Raw genomic sequence first — 22,272 nt, forward strand, 5'->3', positions numbered from 1 at the left:
TTCCACTTTCCTATGTCAAGGTGCGTTGTAAACTTATTTAAATCAAATAAACTAGGGCTGGTTTCCTAGACCCTGATTAGCACTAACAGCACTACTGTTGCAGGGTCTGTTAAACCAGGAGCTAGTGTATAGAATATTTATAGGTCTGATAGTTTAAAAAAAAAAAAAAAAAAAGGTGTTCCCTTTGATGCATTGCACTACTTTTTGTGTGCAGTTTGAACATTAAAAGGATAATACTGTACATCCGCCTGCTCTTGCAAAGCAAACACATTTTCAGCTTCAGAAGCTTGAAAGACTGAGTGGGGCTAACACAATAAAGGTGCATTGAGGCTCACATAGCAGGTACGCCTCAGTAAGCAGCAGCTTTCTCTTTGACAGGAGGGTTTACTGTTCGATGTTCAATAATGCACTCAGTCTTGGAGCGCCAATCTATAACTACATTTAATTGAGAGTGGAAGCTGGGCGATGCCTTCGCTTAGTCATGCATCTGTATGGTAATGCTCTTTCTAAACGTAACACACGCCATGTTTAGCACTATTCATTGTGTTAATCCCACAACCTTGGGACTGTCTCCTCTGTACCTCCTCTCTTCCTTGCTTGGTACTGCAGTAGTTAGGCAATTTTTCTCAAATGGAATCCACTTAAAAGACAATGTAAATTATTCACAGCTAAAGCAAGGGTTCATAGATATAACAAAGGTTGAGAATATATTCACAGCCGATCTGCTTCACATTAAAGTTGGTTTGAAAAGTCTAGATGATATGGTCGCAAATATCAAATGAATATCAGTTCAAATTCCCCAAGTGCAATTATAGTTTTACTATAATGTTTGTAGTTACTTTTACTATAAAAACAGACCAGCGATGGCACATTGCACGTGTGTAAACTATAGTATTTTATTTCTGGGCAGTACTTAATTATGTATGTGTGTTTAATGACATGCATTAAACCCACATTCTTAGCATTTTGGGGCATTTGTAGGCTTGAAAAGACAGTGTTGGCTGCGATTTGCTCAGCATTTCGTGGTATATACCGACCTCTAATGGCATATGACAGACATAACAATGGGGTTGTATTCTAGTGCATATTCCCGCGCTGGCTGCTTCCAGCTGCCGACTGCCCGACTGGTGCAGCAGTACACATTACGCCTGGTAAATATCAAGAGCAGGTTTCACGGAACTAGATTACCATTCATTTTTGACTACCTAAAGCAATGTTGTTTTAGATAAAGGAATGCAAGATTAGAATTTATCCGGTTCTATGAAACCAGCCGCAAGCGTTGTTCTTACAAAACTAAATTGCATACATTTAATACTAATTAGACCACAGATTAAATCATTTAAAAAAGTTTATCAAAAGCATTCTCCACTGTCAATGTGGTAGTATTTGGATTCCTGGTTATATTTATTATGGTCAGCAAATACATAATTCCTCGTCTTCCCCGCAACCGGCAGCGCAGCTCGGCCGTCTGACTGCGCAAATTTAGTGTGAAAAGAACGTGACAATTTTCAAGACTAAATGTTTTTCTTTACCATTTGCATATAACAAGTGGACGCTCATTTCCCAATAAATAAACATTACAGTCTGAATTTGACAGATGTTCAAGAATTTGCGTTTAGGGATTCTCTTTGTCTCGAATGGCAGAAGAGACTGCAACGGCGGAAGTGAACGTTTGGTTTCAATCCGGGGCGGTTTCCAGTGAGGAAGGAGTTTTTTTTGTATGCTACACATCTCTCCACATTGTATATTTACAGGTACAATGAATACAAATTAATGTATGACGTAGGAACAAGTTGATATACAGTATTTAGCTACCGTTTATGAGACGAGACTTGGTAGCTATAAAGGATAAAGGCTACTGTTAAATGTTGATATTGTGTAGTTATTTTGAAAGAGTGCAGTTGAATGACACAAAAGTGTAACTGAAAATATGCAAAAGCGTCTACTAATAGACTACCGGTGTAGGCTTATTGTTTTGCCAATTTGAATGAAATGTGAAATTATTTGAAGACGTTGAACATTTAACATTAAACACACATCAGCACTGAATTGAATTGAAAGCTTTGCAGACATATGTTTTGTCCTACACTATTTCATAGTAACATTATTTCGTATCACTCAAAAGTAAACAGTAATTAAAAATGTAAGTATTTAACTATGTACTCGTTTATCATTCTGGTCATACCAGTGACCTGAATTTGTAAATAATAGACTGCCCTGATTTTTTGTAATCATATGTTTAAACATCGTTATGTATTGCACCAGCAATTAGTCTGACACTCTGACTTTTCCAAGTAAACAAATGTAACGTTTTCAATAAACTCTCCACAGCTGAGACCAGTTTGGAAGGCAGAGACACGTTACTGCCTGGATATTCCATACACTGAACTAAACAATAAAGGCAGGCAATTCAGATATTTTTCGTGGATGTTTCTCTGTAAATAAACTTTACAGTTTATGCCATTATGTCTCGGATTCACTAAATTTGGTCTTACTCTTTCCAAATTGTGTTCTGTAAAGCTGTAGACCAGAATTCACGATGTTACTGTTTTGTATTGTGGTCACTTGTTTCAAGTAATTCCGCTATCCCATATTTTCTGTACCCTGAGGTTATTTGAGTAGCTCTTTCACTAGTAGGGACATTTCTGATCAGTTGTCATTCCACCTTTGCAAGCTATGAATCCACAGTCGGTGGGGTTATCCCAGTTGATGCTTGGAAAGTCAATGTCCCCCATGATGATTAAATCAATTAACTAATAACAGCTTTGTTTTTCAGGTCCCAATGGCTCTTCCACAGCAGCCATCAACACTGGCCTCAGGTCTGGAGTCCCAGCCACTGGTCGCCACAGTCAGTGTCAACGTCCAGAAATATGCCATGAAGAAAAAGAAAGTTCTGAATGCAGAGGAGACAGACCTGTTTGAGCTCACACAGGCTGCAGATATTGCAATGGATCAGGAGGTCTTCAAGTGAGTGATGCAGTGGAAAGGCTATAGGCTGAAGTTTTATAGCGGACCCAAAACACACTTTAACTTAGTGATGTGCAAGTTAAGTGTCACAAGATTTGTATAATTAATTTTTTTAGCTACAATTACCTTCAGCATTAATGGCCCTAAATGGAAGTTCTTAACTGGTTAACTAAAGCCTTTAAGGGTTAGGGTTTCTGTTTAACCTAGCAGTGCTTTACTAGTGGACAATGACCTGAATTCTGCATCTTTATAATTCTTGAAATATTTTGAAAAGGGTTGTTATTGTACAAAATTATGATCGTCTGTAAATGCTGCTCAATGAATTTCCATGTTCTTTTTGTAATATTGCTGACAATTCAGCTGACCTGCTGTTTTTTAGTAGAAGTAACTGGTAGATTATTTAACAGTGTACTGTAACATTGTTTTTATACTGTGCATTTCCTTCCTCGTACCGTTCTCTGAACAGGATCATTGTGGATCTGCTAAAGATGAATGTGGCCCCCCTGGCAGTGTTCCAGATGCTCAAAGCAATGTGTGTTGGTCAGAGAATTACTGATACCTCTGCAGGAGAGAGTTCCTCCACTGGGATACAGAGCGCCACGTCGGAGCCCAGAGGTTAGATCAAGCATTAGCAACTCCGCCCTTTATATTGAAGGAAAAGTTCATACTAATATACAAGCACCACATTTCAAAACAAACGCAAAGTGTGTATTCCTGTCTGCTCCCTGGTCCTTCTTGCCTTCAGTGTATTTGTCCATGACAGGCTTTGCTGTTCCTGGCGCGAGATTCGGTTGTCACATGCCATAGAGGTGTTAACTGGTGGTGTGTTTCTGTGTATGTAACAGGCTTCGTTTGAAAGCGAATAAATTCATTACCACACCGTAAGAAACTAATTTAGAGTGGTCATGACCACAGCTGCAAACTTTATTTTGCCCATAAGAACATTGATCAAACTGGCACTTGAAACTAACGTGCTGAGCTCTCGCCTTTACGAACTAGCCAGTCACAACTGCATCCACACGTGCTGTGCAGTGCAATGTAGATCAGATCTTACTTATCAAGTCTTAAATTGATTTAATATGCCAGCAAATAGATTTTTTTCTGCAAGCAGCTCATGTGTGTGTTAAGTACTAACTGGCAGCACATGAATGAAATGGCGCAAAACCAGCCAAAGAACACAGTTAACCACTACAGAACTCGGTTTTCCCTCCTCCTCTGTTTTTAATATTTTCGAAATCTAAGAAAACATTTGTAAATTGTTTTGACAGTTTTACAAGTGCAATGCTTGATGATCTGGAAATATTCAAAATAAACCCAACAATCAGCCCTGTGCGAGTTGTGAAATGCATCCTTGTTTTTGCATCACAACTGTCTAGTGTCTGTAGCATATTGATTAATGAGCAAATACAATAAATCATGAGGAAATTCATATTTACCCTTTGAATTGTCCAGTAACCAATAATAATAGTAAGCAGGTCAGGTTTGCAGATTACAGCATCTACTTTAAATTCACTTCCATATTTTATTTTTTTTTGTTATCCATTGTAAATATTAGTGGTTGTTTTACTGCATATGGAAATATGGAAATAAAACCTAATGACCAGAGCTGTGTCTTGCTAAAAATAACTAGGCATACATCTTTGAGTTTCTATCACTGTTGCGACTCACTTGCTCCACCTAGTGGTTTTTCAAGGAGTGCTACTGACTGTGTCAACTAATTACCAGTTTGCGGCTGTAGAAATGTAAATAAACATTTTGTGTATTGAAGTAGTGCATCATGCCTACTGTACCAAATAAACAGAAACGGCCTATAAAGTGATACATGTTTATTAGTTTTGAAGTTGGTTGTAAAATCGAAAAGCAGGAACAGTAATTTAAATTGCATTTATAATGTAAGCTTTTTAGTTTTCTGTGCTGGGCAGTCCAGATCTCTTAAAACAGCTGAGTTAACGTAATGTAAAAAATATAGATAGTCAAATAAATAAGGATCTTTCTCAAAAGAATATATTTAGTTAGCAAATATTAATTTCAGGTGTGGGTGATCAGTGCAATTTTAAATTGTTTAATTGTAGTGCTGTAACTTATCAATACTACTACTACTAATAATAATAATAATACAAGAAGACCTTTTGGTGCTGAACCCATTCTCTACAATATAACCCGATCTACAAATCCCATAGCCCTTATGATTTGAAGAAGTAAGACAGGTGCAGTTATAAAGGCATACAGGATTTTGAGCGGACAAACCAACAGAAAACATGTAGCCTAGAATTTCTGATAGAATTATTAAACTATCAGTTAAGCTGATGTACAAGTGATGGGACTAGTATACTCCCACATACAATTTGGAGTACCTTAAACAACAGGAAAGGAAGTGCTCACCTGTGCGGAGGTATGTACCTTTAGAGGCTGAGAGGATTCAAGTGGAAAAGGGGTTGGGGCCTCTACATCATAATCTTGTGAGAGCGCACGAAACCAGAAATAAAACAGAAACTCGTGGTTTACTCTGAATTGAGTAAGACTTGTATGCTACCATGAACTTTTCCTTTTAATATTTCACAATAAACTAGTTGTAACATGTGTTTATTTTTAATTCTTGATATTTGTACATTGTCAGATTCTATCAAGTGGTCATCAATCAGTTTTACACGAGTGACAGCCTACATTGCTCCTTTTGTGACTACATCAGGCCATTACTGTGTAGTCTGACTTAGTGGTTCAAAAGCAACTCTTTCATATCACTGTAGGCGTGTAATACAATTCATGTTTAGACTCTGTTAACCATAGTGAACTTGGTAATGCTAACCTTGTTTTTTTGTAGTGCCGGGACAAATATCCGAATATTTGATCGAACATTTCTTGACATGTATTCAAAAGCTGAAAAACATGTCCGCCAGAAATATGCGTTTGTTTTGCCTTGTGATCTCAACCTAAGTCGCCTCTTCAGATTTGGGAAATGAGCCAATCTGGGTCTGTTTCTGATTAAAATAAATACAATTCTGCCAATGGCTTTGATAATGTTTTTCAAATAAATAAGTATTCAAATGCTTGTGTGAATCCTGAAAGACTATCCTACATAAAAATTCCATGTTTGTTCCAGCACACTTTTTTTTGTGCTAAAGAGCTCTTGCTTTTGTTCTGAATTTGTAAAAAATCTTTTTTACTGTATATATATATATATATATATATATATATATATATATATATATATATATATATATATATATATACTTCTTGGAGTGCATTGGAAATAAAGCTGTTAGTTCAATTGCACTATTCTTTTTCATCAGGATCTTATATGACTAGGACGCTAATTTGTAAACAAGGTAGTTAATACCCTCTCCCTTTAGGAACGGACATTTGATATTTCTATAAATCCACAGCCGCTCCTTCTGTTGCTCATATCTCCTAAATTGTTTGAATTGACTTTTTGTTTTTACTATTATGAAAGCTACTCAAGTATATAACAGTACCCTTCACTTTGACATGTGTCCTACCCTTCACTTTGACATGTTACAAAACTAGAACCAAACAGCTAGGTCCTGTAATTGAAGGTCTCTGGACAAGCTGTTTGATGATCATTTTGTAACAAACAGAATTGAATCCTTCCAGAAAACAGGTGGACTATACAAACATTTGTTTATTTGTTTTAACCGCTCGCCATATTTCCAAAACTGTTAATGATCAAACTTCCATCCTGTAGAACCGTTACTGCAGTAATAATGAGTTAGCATATTAACTTCATGTTTCTAAACCACAATAGCCTCTGGCCCATTTGTCTCTGGAAGCAGTTTTTCATTGACTCAACATCACACTGTACAATACCTCATGCTCCGTATACAAATCTATGAGCTTGTCGATAATCTTCTTTCGTCCGCTATTCTTCAGCCCTTTTGCGCTATGCAGCTACGTGCCATTGTCTGACCTGTATCTTGTCTAGCATTGCCTCGTCTGTGGTGCAATTTTGCTGCAGGGGACTTGCAGCAATCCAAAAAGAAACCAACACAAAAGCCTATGTGAAGCAATTACAGAACTTTCTGCATGACTGCGTACTCCCTGAAAATGGACACAGGCAGCATAGTCACATTGTGTAGCAACACTTATTTCAGAGCCCCACAGAGCCTCCTTACCGGCACCTCGTCCTTTTCTTTATTTTTTGAGACCTGCCACTCTGTGTGGAGTTTTGATGCAGAAATGCATTCTGATTAAGCTCTACTCTGAACTATAGTTTAGTGATAAAATTTACTTGGCTACCTAATATTCTTTTTCCAGGGCTCAGGAAACCCAAACCCTAACATAAAACAGGCACTCATTTGTATGGTGACGCCCTTCACAACTCACAAGGTGGCGCTCCAGTGTTTGCACGTTTACATTTTCTACACTTTTGACTATATTGACCAAGCATTTTGTTTTTCAATTGCTTCCCACAACACCGTGGTGTTTTTTGTGGCGCGCTGTTCTGTAGTTCAGTACAGCCCATTTGGTATTTGACCGCTATGTTTTTCTGTTGAGTAATTGGAGTGTACAGCTGTAATTTCTGTCCTCTGGTTATGGAAAATTACAGTTTCTGAGGAAACAGAAATGACAGTTGCACACGTTAGTTTTCATTCCATCTGGAATAATAGTTAGTAAACATGGCAGACAATGATCTGAGCACAAACAGGGAATGATAGGGAACGAAGACCAATTTTATATCTAATTTTGTAGGAAATATATATATATATATAAAAAAAAAAAATACAAATGTAATTTTAATGTTTGTTAATTACACCTTGAACTGATCGATGATCAATGTGAAGTTTGTTTGGACTTCTATTGGGAATGGCCAAGTTAGGAGTCTCTATACAAAATAATGATTTCCTCACAAAGCAGAAACAGAGGGTGGATTATTCTAAACGGGTCCCAAACTAAAAAGAGCAATATTTTCTGTGAACTCGCAAATTATGCAGCATTAAAAAAGTAATATATATAGATGTTATGTTGCTTTTAAGCACAGCTCATTTACAGTCTCTTCTGTAAAGTATCTGTTTCAAAGTATATACTATCAAACTGGATAATATCTTCTTTTCATTCTGATTTCTTTGCTAAAGAAAGTTACATTTTATGTGGAAGTATCAGTCTTAGTGAAAGCAATAGATTTAAAGCAGTCTCATTTTAGCTGATGTAACAGTGCAGTTCATCAGTAGCTGCCTTTTCTTTGTTAATGTGTTGTTTTTTGTGTTTCTTTTCTTTCCTGGAGTAGAAGAATCATTTGTCTCTGCCAAGAACAATAAAATCCCTGCACCACTCTCCTTTTCCTCTTCCCTTCGGCCTCCAAGACTAACCACTAAGATGGTGGTCTGCAGTCCGGCTGATGCTTGCTCGCCTCTCTCTCAAGGTCCCCCTGGTTCCTTCCAGTTTTCTTGCTGCCTGTTCACACCCTTTACAGGTTCTGTTTATTAGTTTATCTACTGGGGTTGGTACAGACCGGTATTGCACTAGGAACCAGACACTACCTCCAGGCTACATTAGCCAAGTAGCCAATACATTTAGGAGATCAGTAAGAGGCATAGGAAAACTGATTTGAACACTTTTGACAAAACGGCTAGATTACTTTCTCTTAGCACCAGGAGGTGGATAATTGTGGGTTCAACCCTGTGGCTGTCTTTAGTTGTTTGACAATCTAAGTATGCGTTTCAGTTTCTAAAAAGATTGAAAATAGTATACAAAAACATGGATGTAAAGCATGTAAACTAAGTGTAAACAGTAATTACAATCTAGCCAAAAACATTACCAGATTTGGTGTCTACAGTGTAACTGTAGGGAGCCTTCATAACGTTCCATAACGTGGTGTACAGTAGACCATTTCCCTGCCATGTTGTTTCATTGATATAACAGCTGGACATAGTGTCAGTGAGGCAGAACTTTTTAATATCCGGTTTACTTCATGTTAACAAACCATTTAATCTGATAAGGCATTACCCATTGATTATGCCACAGGGGATGTTTTTTTGTTTAAAAAAGTCACATTTCTGTTGTTTTTTCTTCCCCCAATTTTTCTTTTTTACATTAATTTATCGTTTTAGTTTTTTCATTACATGGTGTTTTGTATTTGTACAGCCTACAGATGTTTTCAATGCACACACGGTTTATAGAATGTATAACATTGTTTCCATTAGCTTTAACCTCTTGTCTAATAAAATAGTTCCATATTGCAATGACAAGGAGACAAGCAGGTTTATAGAGATGCTCAGTCAGTTTCTCAAATCCTAATCGCTTACAAACAGGTGAACAAATTATGTTGTATTATAAAATGTAATTAGGAAATGGAGCTCTGTGTTTGGCTTTCTATCAACAGAGACATTTCCCAACAGTGCACAATTCTGAACCTTTATTTTCCTCATACTATTCTTAAAACTGAACTGTATTGACATATTAAGTAACAGTAGACAACAGTGCACAGGTAAGATTCTGTGTACACCTCACCTCTGAAGATCGTCCAGTTATTCACAACAGTTCACACATGTTGTGGCTTAAATAAAGATAATGTTCTGTTTTGTATAATTCTTTTAATATATACACACACCTCCATATTACTTGATTATTAACTTCAGCAAGATTACAATTTCTATAAAAATCTAAGTGCAGCCCACCCTATTTGCTTGTTTTTAGGACACACTGATAAAGTGGTCAAGAACAGGCTTTCCTGGATTTTAGGTGGAAGGAATTGTCAGAATTTGTAGCTTCTGGTTCCTGGTGTGATCTGACTGTTAGGGATGGGCTGAGAGCGTTGATTGTTGCTCTTAATATTGCATTCTCCATGGAATCCATTGTGTGTGCAAAATACTTCATATACTGTATGAATGTCAAACATAATTGCAAGCCTTCATAATCATGCTTTTGTCAAAACATGCCTTGCTTGTTATTATTTGGAAGAAATATCCAGCATTGTTTTTAAATCAGGACCTTTAAAAATGGCCTTTTGCAGCCATTGCTGAAAAATTAGTGATGGATCGTTCTAATACAAATCAATTTTAGTTGCTGGTTATTTCTTCCTCACAGATATTCAGTTAGCACAACACTTTAAATTTAGCATGCATATAATTGCAAATTAAATAAAGAATCCTGGAGAGAGCATTGTTGTAGGCAATTGGTAAGCAGGCTTTTTTGACCTGTGTAGTTTGTAACACAAACTTTTCAACCCAAGGATGCTCTGCATACATCAGTGATAAACTAATAAACGGCTGTTGTTTCCTTGTTAACTGTGTAATAGCTGAGAGGAGATTAATCTTTCAACAGATTACTTGTGCTGTTTCGTGTGTCTTCTAGTTTCAAGTCTATCTTTGGTGCAGTGTTAAGTTCTGATAGACACACATCTTGCTGCTTTTTTGGTTTTCATTTCTCCATGCCAAGCAAGTCCAATACATTCTGAACACGTTCAGTAAGAATTAAAAACATGTTTATATTGAAAACTAAACAGGGGGATACTGACAAATCATTTGGAATCCCCACTCCTGTAGTAGTGAATGTGAGATCCCATTCTCTCTATTTTGTTGTGTGATACTGGACTGTATGTATAATACATAGATCTGTTTGTAAAGTGTTTTTCGGTATGAGTACCAGGATTTCAAAGTATTGGACTTGCGTGAAGCTTCTGATTCACTGTGTGTGCAGTTATGTATTGTGTCTGTCAGTAAACAGAATGTTCTAATTTCTATGATTTGCAATTGCACTTTTTAAAAATGTTTTACCCTCAATGCATTTACTTTAAACCTTTCATTGAAACAATGAACAGTTAACAAACATGTTTAGAGGTGCATATGAATGTGAGCTGCATCATTTCCCCCAAAATTTAAACCGCTATTTTAGTACCTCACTGGCTCTGTGCCGCCCTGTCGTTGGCTCGCTCTATAGTCACTCATAGTATTCTATTGAGCCGATGTCCCGTTCCTATATTATGTAGCCATTGTTTTGTTATGATATGACGTAACAGCAGCGCCAGAAAGGATCCAGTATGGCTGTGGCCTGCATTTCCAGCTGACCCAGAAAACTGACAAACAAATTGAAATACTGGCCAAACGCTTGACTTTTTAACAAAATTGGCGCAGCGAGATGCATTTGTTATGTATACAGAGCATTTAGAGAGCCTTGTTATTTTGAGTACAGTTCCCCTTTAAAAACTGTTTTGCAAAATCTAGTAAACCTGACACTGCCTGTGTGCTTGTTACTTTTTTCATTTATCTAGAGATTCCCTTGTCAGTTTCTGACAAAATTTGCTACGCCCATCCTTATGTCTTAAATTGTTGAGTTTATCATAATCTAGCGACACATGGAGATTCCTGGTTTGTCTGTCTGTCTCAGTAAGTTTTTGCATATACTGTATGATGTGCATATTCAATTGTGATGACATTTTCTCTGGGCGTACTCAGGTAAAGGTTTTGAGCAGAATCCACACGCTGATCTCCCTGCATTGTGTAGGTGGAGTTTCTAAACAGAGAAGATACCTGGAATACTCTGAAAGATCTGACCTCGGAAATATGGGGCCAACTTAAAAACTAATAAGAGTTGAGAGCTAATATTTTGGGAGCTAACACTTCCAGGTACAGGACTTCCATATGCGATATGAAGAGAATCTGGTGAGGTGGGGACCGTTGGTCCATTTGATGTGGAATGGTCCAATATTGAATTGCCAGACTGCAGACACAACCTCTGTTGTCATTGTTGTTCCTCATTGCTTTATGCAATGGATTTTTGTGTAAATGCTAGATTTGATAAGGGAACGTGGGATACTTACCGATACTAAGTACATGCCCACTATAGCAGATCGTTATTGCTGATTTGGGTCAAACAGCCACAAACTCAACTGGCTAAGCCACACAACAGAGTTCAGTGTCTGTTCTGTGTGAAAATGATATGCGCACATTATAGTGATATATCTAAATATTCGTATTGCAGGTATGTATGCCCCCTTATTTACTGCATACGCATTGAGTTAAGAACATGAGAATTCACAAAAGAAAGGAGCCCATTTGGCCCATCAGTGTCTGTCCGGTTTCGAGTAGCTGATTGATCTAAAGTTTTAAATTGATCCTCATGATTTTGTATCAGCTACATGGCTAAGTAACCCATTCCATCCCATCACTGCTCTTTGTAAAGAATTGTCTCCTAACCGCTGTCTTGGTTAGGGTTAAGAGCTGTTTCTTCGTTAAATTCCGTTACCAGTGTAGTACAGATAGTTTGAGAATCAGTTTCGTATTGCACTGAATTTAGGCATCATGTGACTGATTGCTTCTGCAGTAAGTTGGCATGCAGTTTGTGGGTGTTTTTACTGCGTTTTATTAACTTTCTATGAGAACTATATTTAAATGCAATTTTAAGCTGGTGAAGGTAAGAAATGCCATACCACTCAGACTGCTTTGAGTGGGTGGTTGTTACCTTGTTCCATAAGGGATCATAGAATATTTTCACAAAATACATTAGAAATGGTTATGCAGAATTTCAAGAGAAGTCAGAGGATATAAAACAAACAGCAATATCTGATATAAAACAAACAGCAATTTTACAAGCAGCAAAACAAAATATAACACATGTCAGCTAAGTACAAAACAGCCACTAGTTGTATTAAGACCATATTACAGTAGTTTCTGTTTTACTACCTTGTCATGTCTTGTCACTACTTGTCAATTTCTGGGAAAATCATTAACACAGAACTGTGCTGACTATGAACTCAGAAGTAATTGTGGATAGCTTTATGTGCAAGATCAAAACTGAGGGAGCACAGAACTCCAGACCAGTATATACAACTTTAGACCCAAAAAATAACATATCTTCTTTTTCATCTTCGCATTTTGGGTAGATGAGTTACCAGGTACATAGAGAGCATTCCAGTTAGGCCCCAGTACAGTAAACAAGGGGACAGGTCTGTGAGTGTTGATTCAGTGCTAGATCTAAATTAAATTTGAACTCTAAAAACTAACAAACTCTAATATATTTGGCTACTTAATTATAACAACAAATCAATTTCATTTCTAATATGAAATACCTTGACTTTTGTGTTGTAGAAGTATGCTTCAGGTAATGCTGGTTCAAGGAAAAATGTATGTGGGGAACAAATGTACATTCGTGACATTAGAACATTAGAAACAAAACACTGAACATGTACAAACTAAATGTTATTTTTCTGTCCTGCTTTGTTTTGTTTTCTTTCCCAGTGAGAAACAAGCCAAGCCCTGCTGTGTGTGGCAGCCAGGTCACAGCAGAAAGGAGTGGGCGTGACGGCTCCAGCCAGCGAGCTCCTCGACAGCCCAGCGCCTCCAGGCTGCACAAGTCTGGGAAAAGCACAAGCAGCAGTGGCATACAGCACAGCTCCAGTTAATTACAGTGCACCGTCCAGTTCTGCGCTGCAACGGTCAGTCTCCAAGGACTGACGCTTCCACCTATCTGTGGCACCAGACATTTCTATTGGACAATACGTCAACATCTGAAAAAAAAAAACCAAACAAACATTTAGCAGTGTGTTTAAAAACAAAGCCCTTAGGTCGTGTTGTCTAGCCAGTCACGCTCAAGTCAGTATTTTGACATCATGTTGTGTAACGGCACAAGGAGTGTTCAATAAGACAAATAAAACAACTGTAAGAGGAAAAACAAACTAGCTGTAAAGAGATTTTGTTTTTGCTGGTTGCAATTCTGTTGCTTCGTAGTTTTACCACTGGTAATTATTCCACACCTCCACACCATTGATTCCAGACTGGGAACAGCAGCAGAAACAGAAATATTACCGAAATTACCCTGACACCTGACAATGCATTGTTCCCCAGGCTCACGGAGCAATTTATTTATATAAACACTTCTGTATGTTCTTGTGTTTTTTAAAATTATTTTTAAAGCAACACAAAGTTGATGTTAACGCAATCATACATTCATAAGCTTTCTTCTCCAATCTCTTGATTAAGAAGTAATTGAGAGGCAGGTGTAGTGGGGGGATTGACTGAATACAAGGTACAAGCAAAGTTATGTGTGTGGGTTTCTGTCAGTCTGACTGCTGGCTCATACCTTGTAACTGGGACGGGTCTGCCAGTATATAGCTGGACGGGATCGGGAGTGCAGAGGAGCAAGAACGAAGCAGCTGAACTACAATCAACCAGTCCAATCACTAATCACAGGGTCTGTAAACAGCGAAACTGAGTGAGGCTGTCATGACACTCAAAGAGGTGTGGACTGCTGGACAAACTGGACGCTTGTTATTTGGACTAGTGGAAACGGGACCATTTTAAACCTTTGTGTTTTTACATTCAGTGCAGTGTCTTTTATACTTTTAGCATTTTAGTTGTCTTTTTACATGGAAAGCTAAAGGCAGCTCTTCTGGGCAGTTTCTTTAATGTACTGGGAACCTGCAGGAGGCAGTGACTTGTTTAAAGAGCACGGTGTTTAGGGGTTTCTTTGATTCACATTCTCGCTCCTTTACAGTTTTGCTTTATATTAGTTTGTTATGTATACTTGTTTGCAGTTTTCACTTGATTGTGTTTGTGTGCCACATGTTTGGGTATGTAGTTTTGATAGTTTGTTTGGTTCTTTTGGGCACTGTGGTGGTTACAACTAACTGCCTCTTGGGGTCCCTTGCTGTGTTGTCCCAGATTTGGTTTTAGGTTTGCCGCCCAGGGTAGCTGCCTTGCGTTTGAGTGTTTGTACATTTTATATTCATTTTTGCTTAATAAAGACCCTTGAACATTACTGCTTTTGACTCCTGGTCCCTCTCTTCTCTTCCATACACCTTGACCACAGTGGTTACTTAAATTCTAGAATTACCAGACTTCCTGGTAGATCAAAGGTGGTAGCAGCATATTGGACTCTGCTTTTGTGAACATAAAATTAGATTGTAGTGGTGGGGACCAACTAAGATGTAGCTTCGTTGAAACATCTGCGCACATATATGAGGCTCCAGTGATTTTTCTCTGCCAGGTAACGAGGACATTCCAGTGTTACTGGCTGGAGTGTAATGCTGGCTTCAATAATTAGCCAATTTGTGGCCTCCCTGGTACATCAGCACACAGCGGCAATGGTGCTGGTTTCAGGGATCAACCATAGGGTGACCACCCTGTCTGGAATGGCCTGAGTGGGGAACTTCACAGGGATCTACAGATGGGCACCTTCAGTCTTTGGTGTTTTGTAGATTTAGCCCTGTTACACCTGTCCCAGCACCAACGCTTCCACCCCCACCCAACCCAGCCCAGATTACTTACCTTATCCATCTATTTTTTTTCACTGACGTTAAATTCCTCCTCAACCAGTCAGTTACTACTTCTCTGCCTCCTCGGATATAGCCTTTGTTCTCCTGTCCACTGAATTGAATATCTCTGAGAAGCCAGGTCATGGATCTACTGGATGACCCCAGAATCTCCACCCCTGCTGTTCCACCTCCACTGCATAAACCTGGACTCTCCACCTCGGCAGCTAGCTCAGCAGTCCAGAATCCTTCCATGGCACTGTTACTACCACCAGGAGAACAAGGCGAGCTGAGACTGATCACAGGACAATGTCAAGTCGAAGGGCAGTTGTAGCAACATCTGCCTGTATTCTCCAATCTCCACCAGCTTTCAATTGTCTCAGGAGGATCTTAGTAGTGAGAACTGGGAGAAAGTGGGCAGCAAAGGATGGGTGAAAGATGCAAAGGCTGCCCTTCGTATCAGTGATATCATAATTATAATTCCTGTATCTGGCACTTGATTTTACTCTTATGGGTATCCGTATTCACGTTTTTTGTAATTGCTCTTATTTGAAATCATTCTCATCCACTTATCATACTTACTACGTGCTCATACTGGACTTTACTCGTATAAGCACATATTTTTACCATATGTTAACTACTCTCAGTCAAACTCGCCCTTAAAGGTAATTTACTGTATTCTTTATTTTGCTCTTATTTAAATTTTCTACTGATTTTACTGTACTTGATAACTGCTATTCTCTGTAATGTGATATTTTTTAAGGTGATATTTTGTAATACGATACTTTGTACTGTTATATTTTGTAGAATTGTAAGTCGCCCTGGATGAGGGCGTCTGCTAAAAAATTAATAATAATCATGGAGCAATTACAAGAGTGAAGAGGAGGCTTTGGACTCAGTTCTGCTCCCTTGAGAGGCACAAAGCAGCTCCAGCTGAAAGGAGGAAGCTGGTACACTGAAGTGCAAAGGCAGGCGGCGAGGATGAGATGTGACAAGGTTGTGTCCCAGGCTAAGCAGGGAGAATGGATGATATGGAAGAACGTGCAACAGACAGGGATTGGCTGGCAAGGGCTGCAGACCATGGAACAGTGGAGGACCAGCTTCCTGATAACATATATGATGTTATAGCTCATATATATATATATATATATATATATATATATATATATATTATAATATATATATATATATGTGTGCGTGTCTAACATGTTTGGTAAACCATTGGGAAGGATTATAACTCAACGTGCACCCGGAGTTAAAAGCATAAAACCGGGAGTCTTGCCTCGGGAGTAAGTAGACTCGTACCTCTGAATGTTCCACAGGTGTCCATTCGAACGTGACTCCAACTTTACCACAGTTCGACAGTTGTCAAAGTTGGCTGGTAGTGGATCTCTACTCCGAATAGCTCATTCCATCTCATCCCACAGATGCTCAATTGGATTGAGATCTGGTGACTGGGCAGGCTACTGCTGTAAGCTGAATTCACTGTCATCTTCGTGGAACCATTCCTGGAAAATCCTAGCCTTGTGGCATGGGGCATTATCCTGCTGAAAGAATCCATTAGGAGATGGATACACTGCTGCCATGAAGGGATGCACCTGATTGGCAATGATGTTCAGATATCCTGTGGCATTCAAACGTTGCTCCACTTTTATCAAGGGGCCCAATGTGTGCCATGAAAACACAGCCCACACCACCACACCACCACACCACCACCACCAGTCTGCAATGTTGACACGTGGCATGATGGATGCATGGTACTCGTGGTTTTCTCCATACCCTAGTCCTGCCATCAGTGTGAAACAGCAGGAACCGGGATTCATCAGACCAGGCAATGTTTTTCCAATCCTCCAGTGTTTTCATTCCTTAGTTCACTGCAACTGCAGTTTCTTGTGTTTTGCTGATAGAAGTGGAACTCTGTTAGGTCGTCGGCTGCCATACCCCATTCGTGTCAAGGTACGACGAGTTGTGCGTTCTTTTATGGGTCTTTCGGCACCAATGTTCTACTGGACTGTCAGTTGACTAAGTGTAGCCCGTCTGTTGCTCTGCACAATTCGTGTCAGCCTCCTTTGGCCTCTTTCATCAATGAGCCGTTTTCGACACTGGCCTGCCGTTTACTGGATGTCCTTTGGGTGGTGGACCATCCTTGAGACACACGGGAAACTGTTGAACGTTTAAAACCCAGCAGAGTTGCAGTTCTTGACACACTCAAACTGGCGCGCCTGGCACCTACTACCATACCCCATTCAAAGGCTCTTGCCCATTTACCCTCTGAATGGCACACATACACAATCCATGTCTCAATTGTGTCAAGACTTAAAAATCCTTCTTTAACCTGTCTATCCTTCATCTGCTCTGACTGAAGTGGATTTAACAGGTTACATCAATAAGGGATCATAGCTTTCACCAGGAGTCACCTCGTCAGTCTATTTCATGGAAAGAGCAGATGTTCCTAATGTTTTGTACACTCAGTGTGTGTGTGTGTGTATATATATATATATATATATATATATATATATATATATATATATATATATATATATATATATATATATATATTTATACTACAGCTAACGATTATTTACCAACCCACCATTGTATTGACCAGTTGCCATAGTAAAGGCTTTCATTTCTTTCGTCAGGTAAGGCAGGATTTATGTCATATAAATAGACAAACTGAAGTAAACGGGACATAAGGATTAAGCCTATATTTTAGTGTAAATTTGTAAATGTTGTGGGAAACTACAGCTTCTACTACCACAATAGCACCTCTTGTTTAAGGAAGCAAAAAAAAAAAAACAGTGTAAGTATTAAACAGAAGACCAGAGAAAGAGGTTTCCGTTATTTTTGGAAGTGCGCGTAACCCAGCTCCAGTAGCCTGGTCTCATTGTTTGTTTAAGACTAGCATCTGAAACCTGCGCTGCTGAGGCCATATCCTTTTAATCTGCCTGCAGAGGGAGAAAGAATCTGCTGTAAAAACACAGCCAAGAAAAAAAAAAAACTCGCACAACATGGCGAACTTTTCCCGGAGAAAAGCTTAGGAGTGTACAGACTTCACAGGATAACGGTTTTTAACACTTACTTCAGAACGGCGGCGAATAAACTGTTTATTTTGACGTGGAAAAGTAACATGGGCTGAAACTCTTTATAACTGGTTACCACAGCAAGAAGCAACCAGGATGGAGAAACAGGCAATAAGAAAAGAAAAGGTAAGTACTTTGCAATTGTTTCTTCTGGCGAATGGTGTGCTTCTTTTACGCACATACACGCTATATTTCCTTTACAAAATACGGCGTTATAATTCTGTCAAAACTTTCCTTTAGTTCGTGTGGCTATTAAATTAGAGAGACTTCATTGAACGTACAGAAGTTTCTTTTTTTTTTTTTTTTTTTTTCCAGTACTCTATTTTCGTATGAATACAGATGTCTCCAAACCTTTCATAATCAGAAAAGAAGCAACGAATAAGAGTAGGCAGAACCAATGAGTGATACATGTTTTAACCTCACGGGTTTATTTTATCTGCCCACACAAAGATCGGCCATATCTGATCATTTGACAGAAAACCCCTTCTATAGATATATATATATATATATATATATATATATATATATATATATATATATATATATTTTAAGAAATATTCTTATTTTACAGGGGTGCTAACCAAATGCTTTAATCGTCAATGTACACGATCTCTTAGCGTTATTATAAGTAATCTCTCTTTTAGCGTGCTATTTTGTGTTTTTTTTTTTTTTTTTTTTTTTTTTATTTAACAGTAATGCAGGATATACAAATATTTCAAATACAGCGCAATAAACAGCTGCATAGTGATACCTGTGCTGCGGGTCGCATAGTTTGATTGCAGCTTGACTGCGCTAGTGTCGGTTTAAACTACAGCACATTTAAGTTATTAGAAAGCACTCGCTACTATAAATAGGGTTGAGTTTTAAAACATTCATATTCCAAATAGAAAATATAAATAGCCAAGAACCAAGGGCTTCAAGGTGCAAGGCAGTGATAACATTGCTTGTACAATCTCAGTGGTATTAACGTGTGTTTTAATCATTAGTTAGCAATGTTTGAGGCCACATGTTTTACAATACAAGATGCATTAAGACAAGATGTTCTTGCACTGGCTCCAAATGGAAAAAACAAACTCAAATACTGTATACATTATTATTATTATTATTATTATTATTATTATTATTATTATTATTATTATTATTATTATTTATAATTAATTAATTATTTCTTAGAAGACTCCCTTACCCAGGGCGACTTACAGTTGTATACAAAATACATATCAAGAATTGCAGTACAATTAAGAGCAATATACAAAATACAATGACTTCAGTCCTAATAAGAGCAAATACAAAAACACAGTATGATTTGATATAGGGGCAGTTCAAGAGCAGATAGCAGAGCTGACAGTTACAGTCAGAGTTAGTTAGAGTGCAGGTGAAATACAAAATACTACAGATGGGTTCAGTGTAGGATTAAATACAGTAAAACAGGGTGCAGACAAGTTAAAGTGCATTAAAGAGCATTAAAGTGCATTAAACTATATTGTGCACAAGGGAAGAGTTTTTCAGGAGTTGTCTGAAGAGGTGTCTCTTGAGAAGCGCCGGAAGGTGGTGAAGGACTGGGCAGTCCTGATATACATAGGACAGTTGTTCCATCGCTGTGGGGCGAGGGTGGAGAAGGTGATGGCTCTGGAAGCAGGAGAGTGTAGAGGAGGTACAGCCAGTCTTCTAGTGCAGAGGTCGGGCGGGGGTGTAGGAAGAGATGATGTTCTGGAGGTAGCTGGGTGCAGTCTGGTCAGGGCATCGGTAGGCGAGTACAAGAGTTTTGAACTGGATGCGAGCGGTGATCGGGAGCCAGTGGAGTGAGCAGACCAGTGTTTTTATGGATGTCAAACGGCATGGAGTTTTAATTATAGCGTGACCTGGGCTGCAATTATTTTGCATAGATATGCATTTTGTATGATTTCAGGGGTGGGGGGGGGGGGGGGGGGGGGGGGGGGGGGTGTTGTTTGTAATAGAATATTAGGTACTAAAGAACTCTAGTGAAATAAGAATGTATAGAGGCCTTCATCATTGTGTTTGCAGTTCTTTTGAAGTACGCATACGAGGGGTACTATAAGGCACATGATATTATAAGTGCCGAACACCTCCAATAGAGTGTAAGGCCCTCAGGGGCAGCAGTGTGTGCAGCCCTGAATTTGGGAAGCATTTGCAGCATTTCAAGTATAATTATAGACAAAGAGAAGGAGATGTGATGCATTTATTGGATTAATTAAACAAAAATGAATCACAAGCTTTCAGGACTTCAAAGGTCTCTTCTTTAGATGAGAGTATTAAAGATAGGTATCACATCTCCTTCTCTTTGTCATCTATGGACTAATACATAATTTCATCTGTCAACAAAGTATAATTATGTTTTTGACAACTGGCAAAATGGACAGTAAAAAAAAAAATAATAATTGTCACACTTCGGATATGATTTGCCATATATTGTCATGTACTGTACACGAAAATAACTAAAACAAAAATAACATTGTGACGGTACTGAAATTGAAATAAAATTGAAATAATTGAAACATTTCATAAAATGGGTAGCAGGGGGTTAGGTGGTTAGTTGGCACTGGCCTCTCATTCTTTCCTTTTTGAGAGAGGCCCAGGATTGGCAGAGGGTGTCGCTAGCAGAGCTGTGTAGGGGGGCGCTATGGCAACGGGCCTGCTGACGCTCCCCTTCCATGAGCACTCAATTCACACACTATTCCAAACCCTAACGTGGAGTCTGAATGTACAACCTGGGCTTCATCCATGCCCTCTTGAGCTCTTCCAGTTCTTTTTTTGTTTGTTTTTATTGTGATAAAACTTTTATAGGAACATAAAAAACAATAAAACAGTTTATTACAGAAGAACATTCCCTGTGTTTCCCATTTTCCCCCTCACCCCCAAACGTTCAGTGCTATTCCACTTCATAATACGATTTCACATTCCTGTTTGTGCTTTTAGAACTAGAAAAAACACATCTACAGCATGATTTGAATTCTCCGGGGGGGGGATTACATATCGGACCCTTCAGTTTGCAGAACTGCTTGTCCAATTGTCACAAGCCATGTATTGACAGCAGCGGCGCTCAAATGTTTTCTAACTGGGGCCCCCTTTGTAGTGACTATTCCCCCTTATATAATATATTGTAGAAATACCTCAATCTGTTGATATAACATTAACATTATGGTGTATTATTCATAATCATGTAGACGTTCATAACACATCTCTACAAAATACTCACAGCAGCTGATTGAGCAGGTATACAAGTAAGACATGAGGTTGTTTCAAGACCCCTTGAACCCTTTCTGCAAACCCCAGTTTGAGGAGTTAATAACAGTGCACGTTATTTTTTGGTAATAATAGGTAGCTAATTACTGAACCAAATTAGGGTGAAAGTGAACATGAGAGTTGAGGGTTTGTTGTTCTGTGGTTTAAAAATTGTATAATCTAGTGCATTATGAAAGTCATATTGTAAAAGCCTAGTGATACACCAGACACAACCACAGTGTCGTAATGCAGTAAAAGTGATTATAGTTTTTTAATGCTAGCATGATATAGAGGAGAGCAATAGATACAGCTGGCAGTTAATGTGTAAGAGCCACTGTAAAAAAATAAATTAAAAAAGCACACAATTATTACAGACAGTAAAAATATTTCACAAAGTAAAACTGATGTGTGTGTTTATCAGTACTGTTTGGATTCAAATCACTAATTTAAAGTCTGTAACAAATCGATAATATTCACTGTGGCCGAAACATCAAATCCACCCAAAATCCAGGCTTTAATGGCAAACGGAATAAACTGGCATATATTCAATATATAGGATCTGAACTAACTCAGCAGAGATGAAGACAAGCACTCAAGCTTCCTCTGAAACAAGTGCTGTCAGCCATCTGCTTTTTTTTCACTCTTCATATTCAGAACTTACAGCATCGGAGGAGCATGCAGCAATGTATAGTGTACAGGCTGGCCTGCAGGCTCCCGGCCAGCCACAGGGGTCGCTGCCAAGGACTCCCCAGTCGACCTAACCCCTACCCCACCTGG

The 22,272-nt window shown here is 38.6% G+C and overlaps 2 protein-coding genes across 4 annotated transcripts in view; both read left to right on the top strand.

Annotated features, from left to right (window-relative positions):
* The first annotated feature begins 1,081 nt into the window (after nt 1-1,081).
* Nucleotides 1,082-14,676, top strand: LOC121300372 (mitotic-spindle organizing protein 2-like). The gene is made up of 5 exons (XM_041228948.1): nt 1,082-1,151; nt 2,777-2,967; nt 3,434-3,582; nt 8,210-8,395; nt 13,158-14,676. Exons 2-5 carry the CDS (start codon nt 2,783-2,785, stop codon nt 13,319-13,321), a joined length of 684 nt encoding a protein of 227 aa, XP_041084882.1. The 5' UTR covers nt 1,082-1,151; nt 2,777-2,782; the 3' UTR covers nt 13,322-14,676.
* Nucleotides 14,677-18,069: 3,393 nt separating this feature from the next.
* The window catches only part of LOC121299752 (tetratricopeptide repeat protein 28-like), a 394,301-nt gene continuing 390,098 nt past the window's right edge, over nt 18,070-22,272 (top strand). For 2 of the 3 annotated variants that reach the window (XM_041227758.1, XM_041227759.1), the window contains exon 1: nt 18,071-18,378. In XM_041227758.1, the coding sequence (XP_041083692.1) occupies nt 18,349-18,378 (30 nt within the window). In that variant the 5' untranslated portion in view covers nt 18,071-18,348. Of the gene's footprint in view, nt 18,379-22,272 lie in introns of all 3 variants that reach the window. The other variant, XM_041227761.1, reaches the window with a different exon arrangement.

Source organism: Polyodon spathula, chromosome 25 (genome assembly GCF_017654505.1).
Source record: "Polyodon spathula isolate WHYD16114869_AA chromosome 25, ASM1765450v1, whole genome shotgun sequence".
NCBI lineage: Eukaryota > Metazoa > Chordata > Actinopteri > Acipenseriformes > Polyodontidae > Polyodon > Polyodon spathula.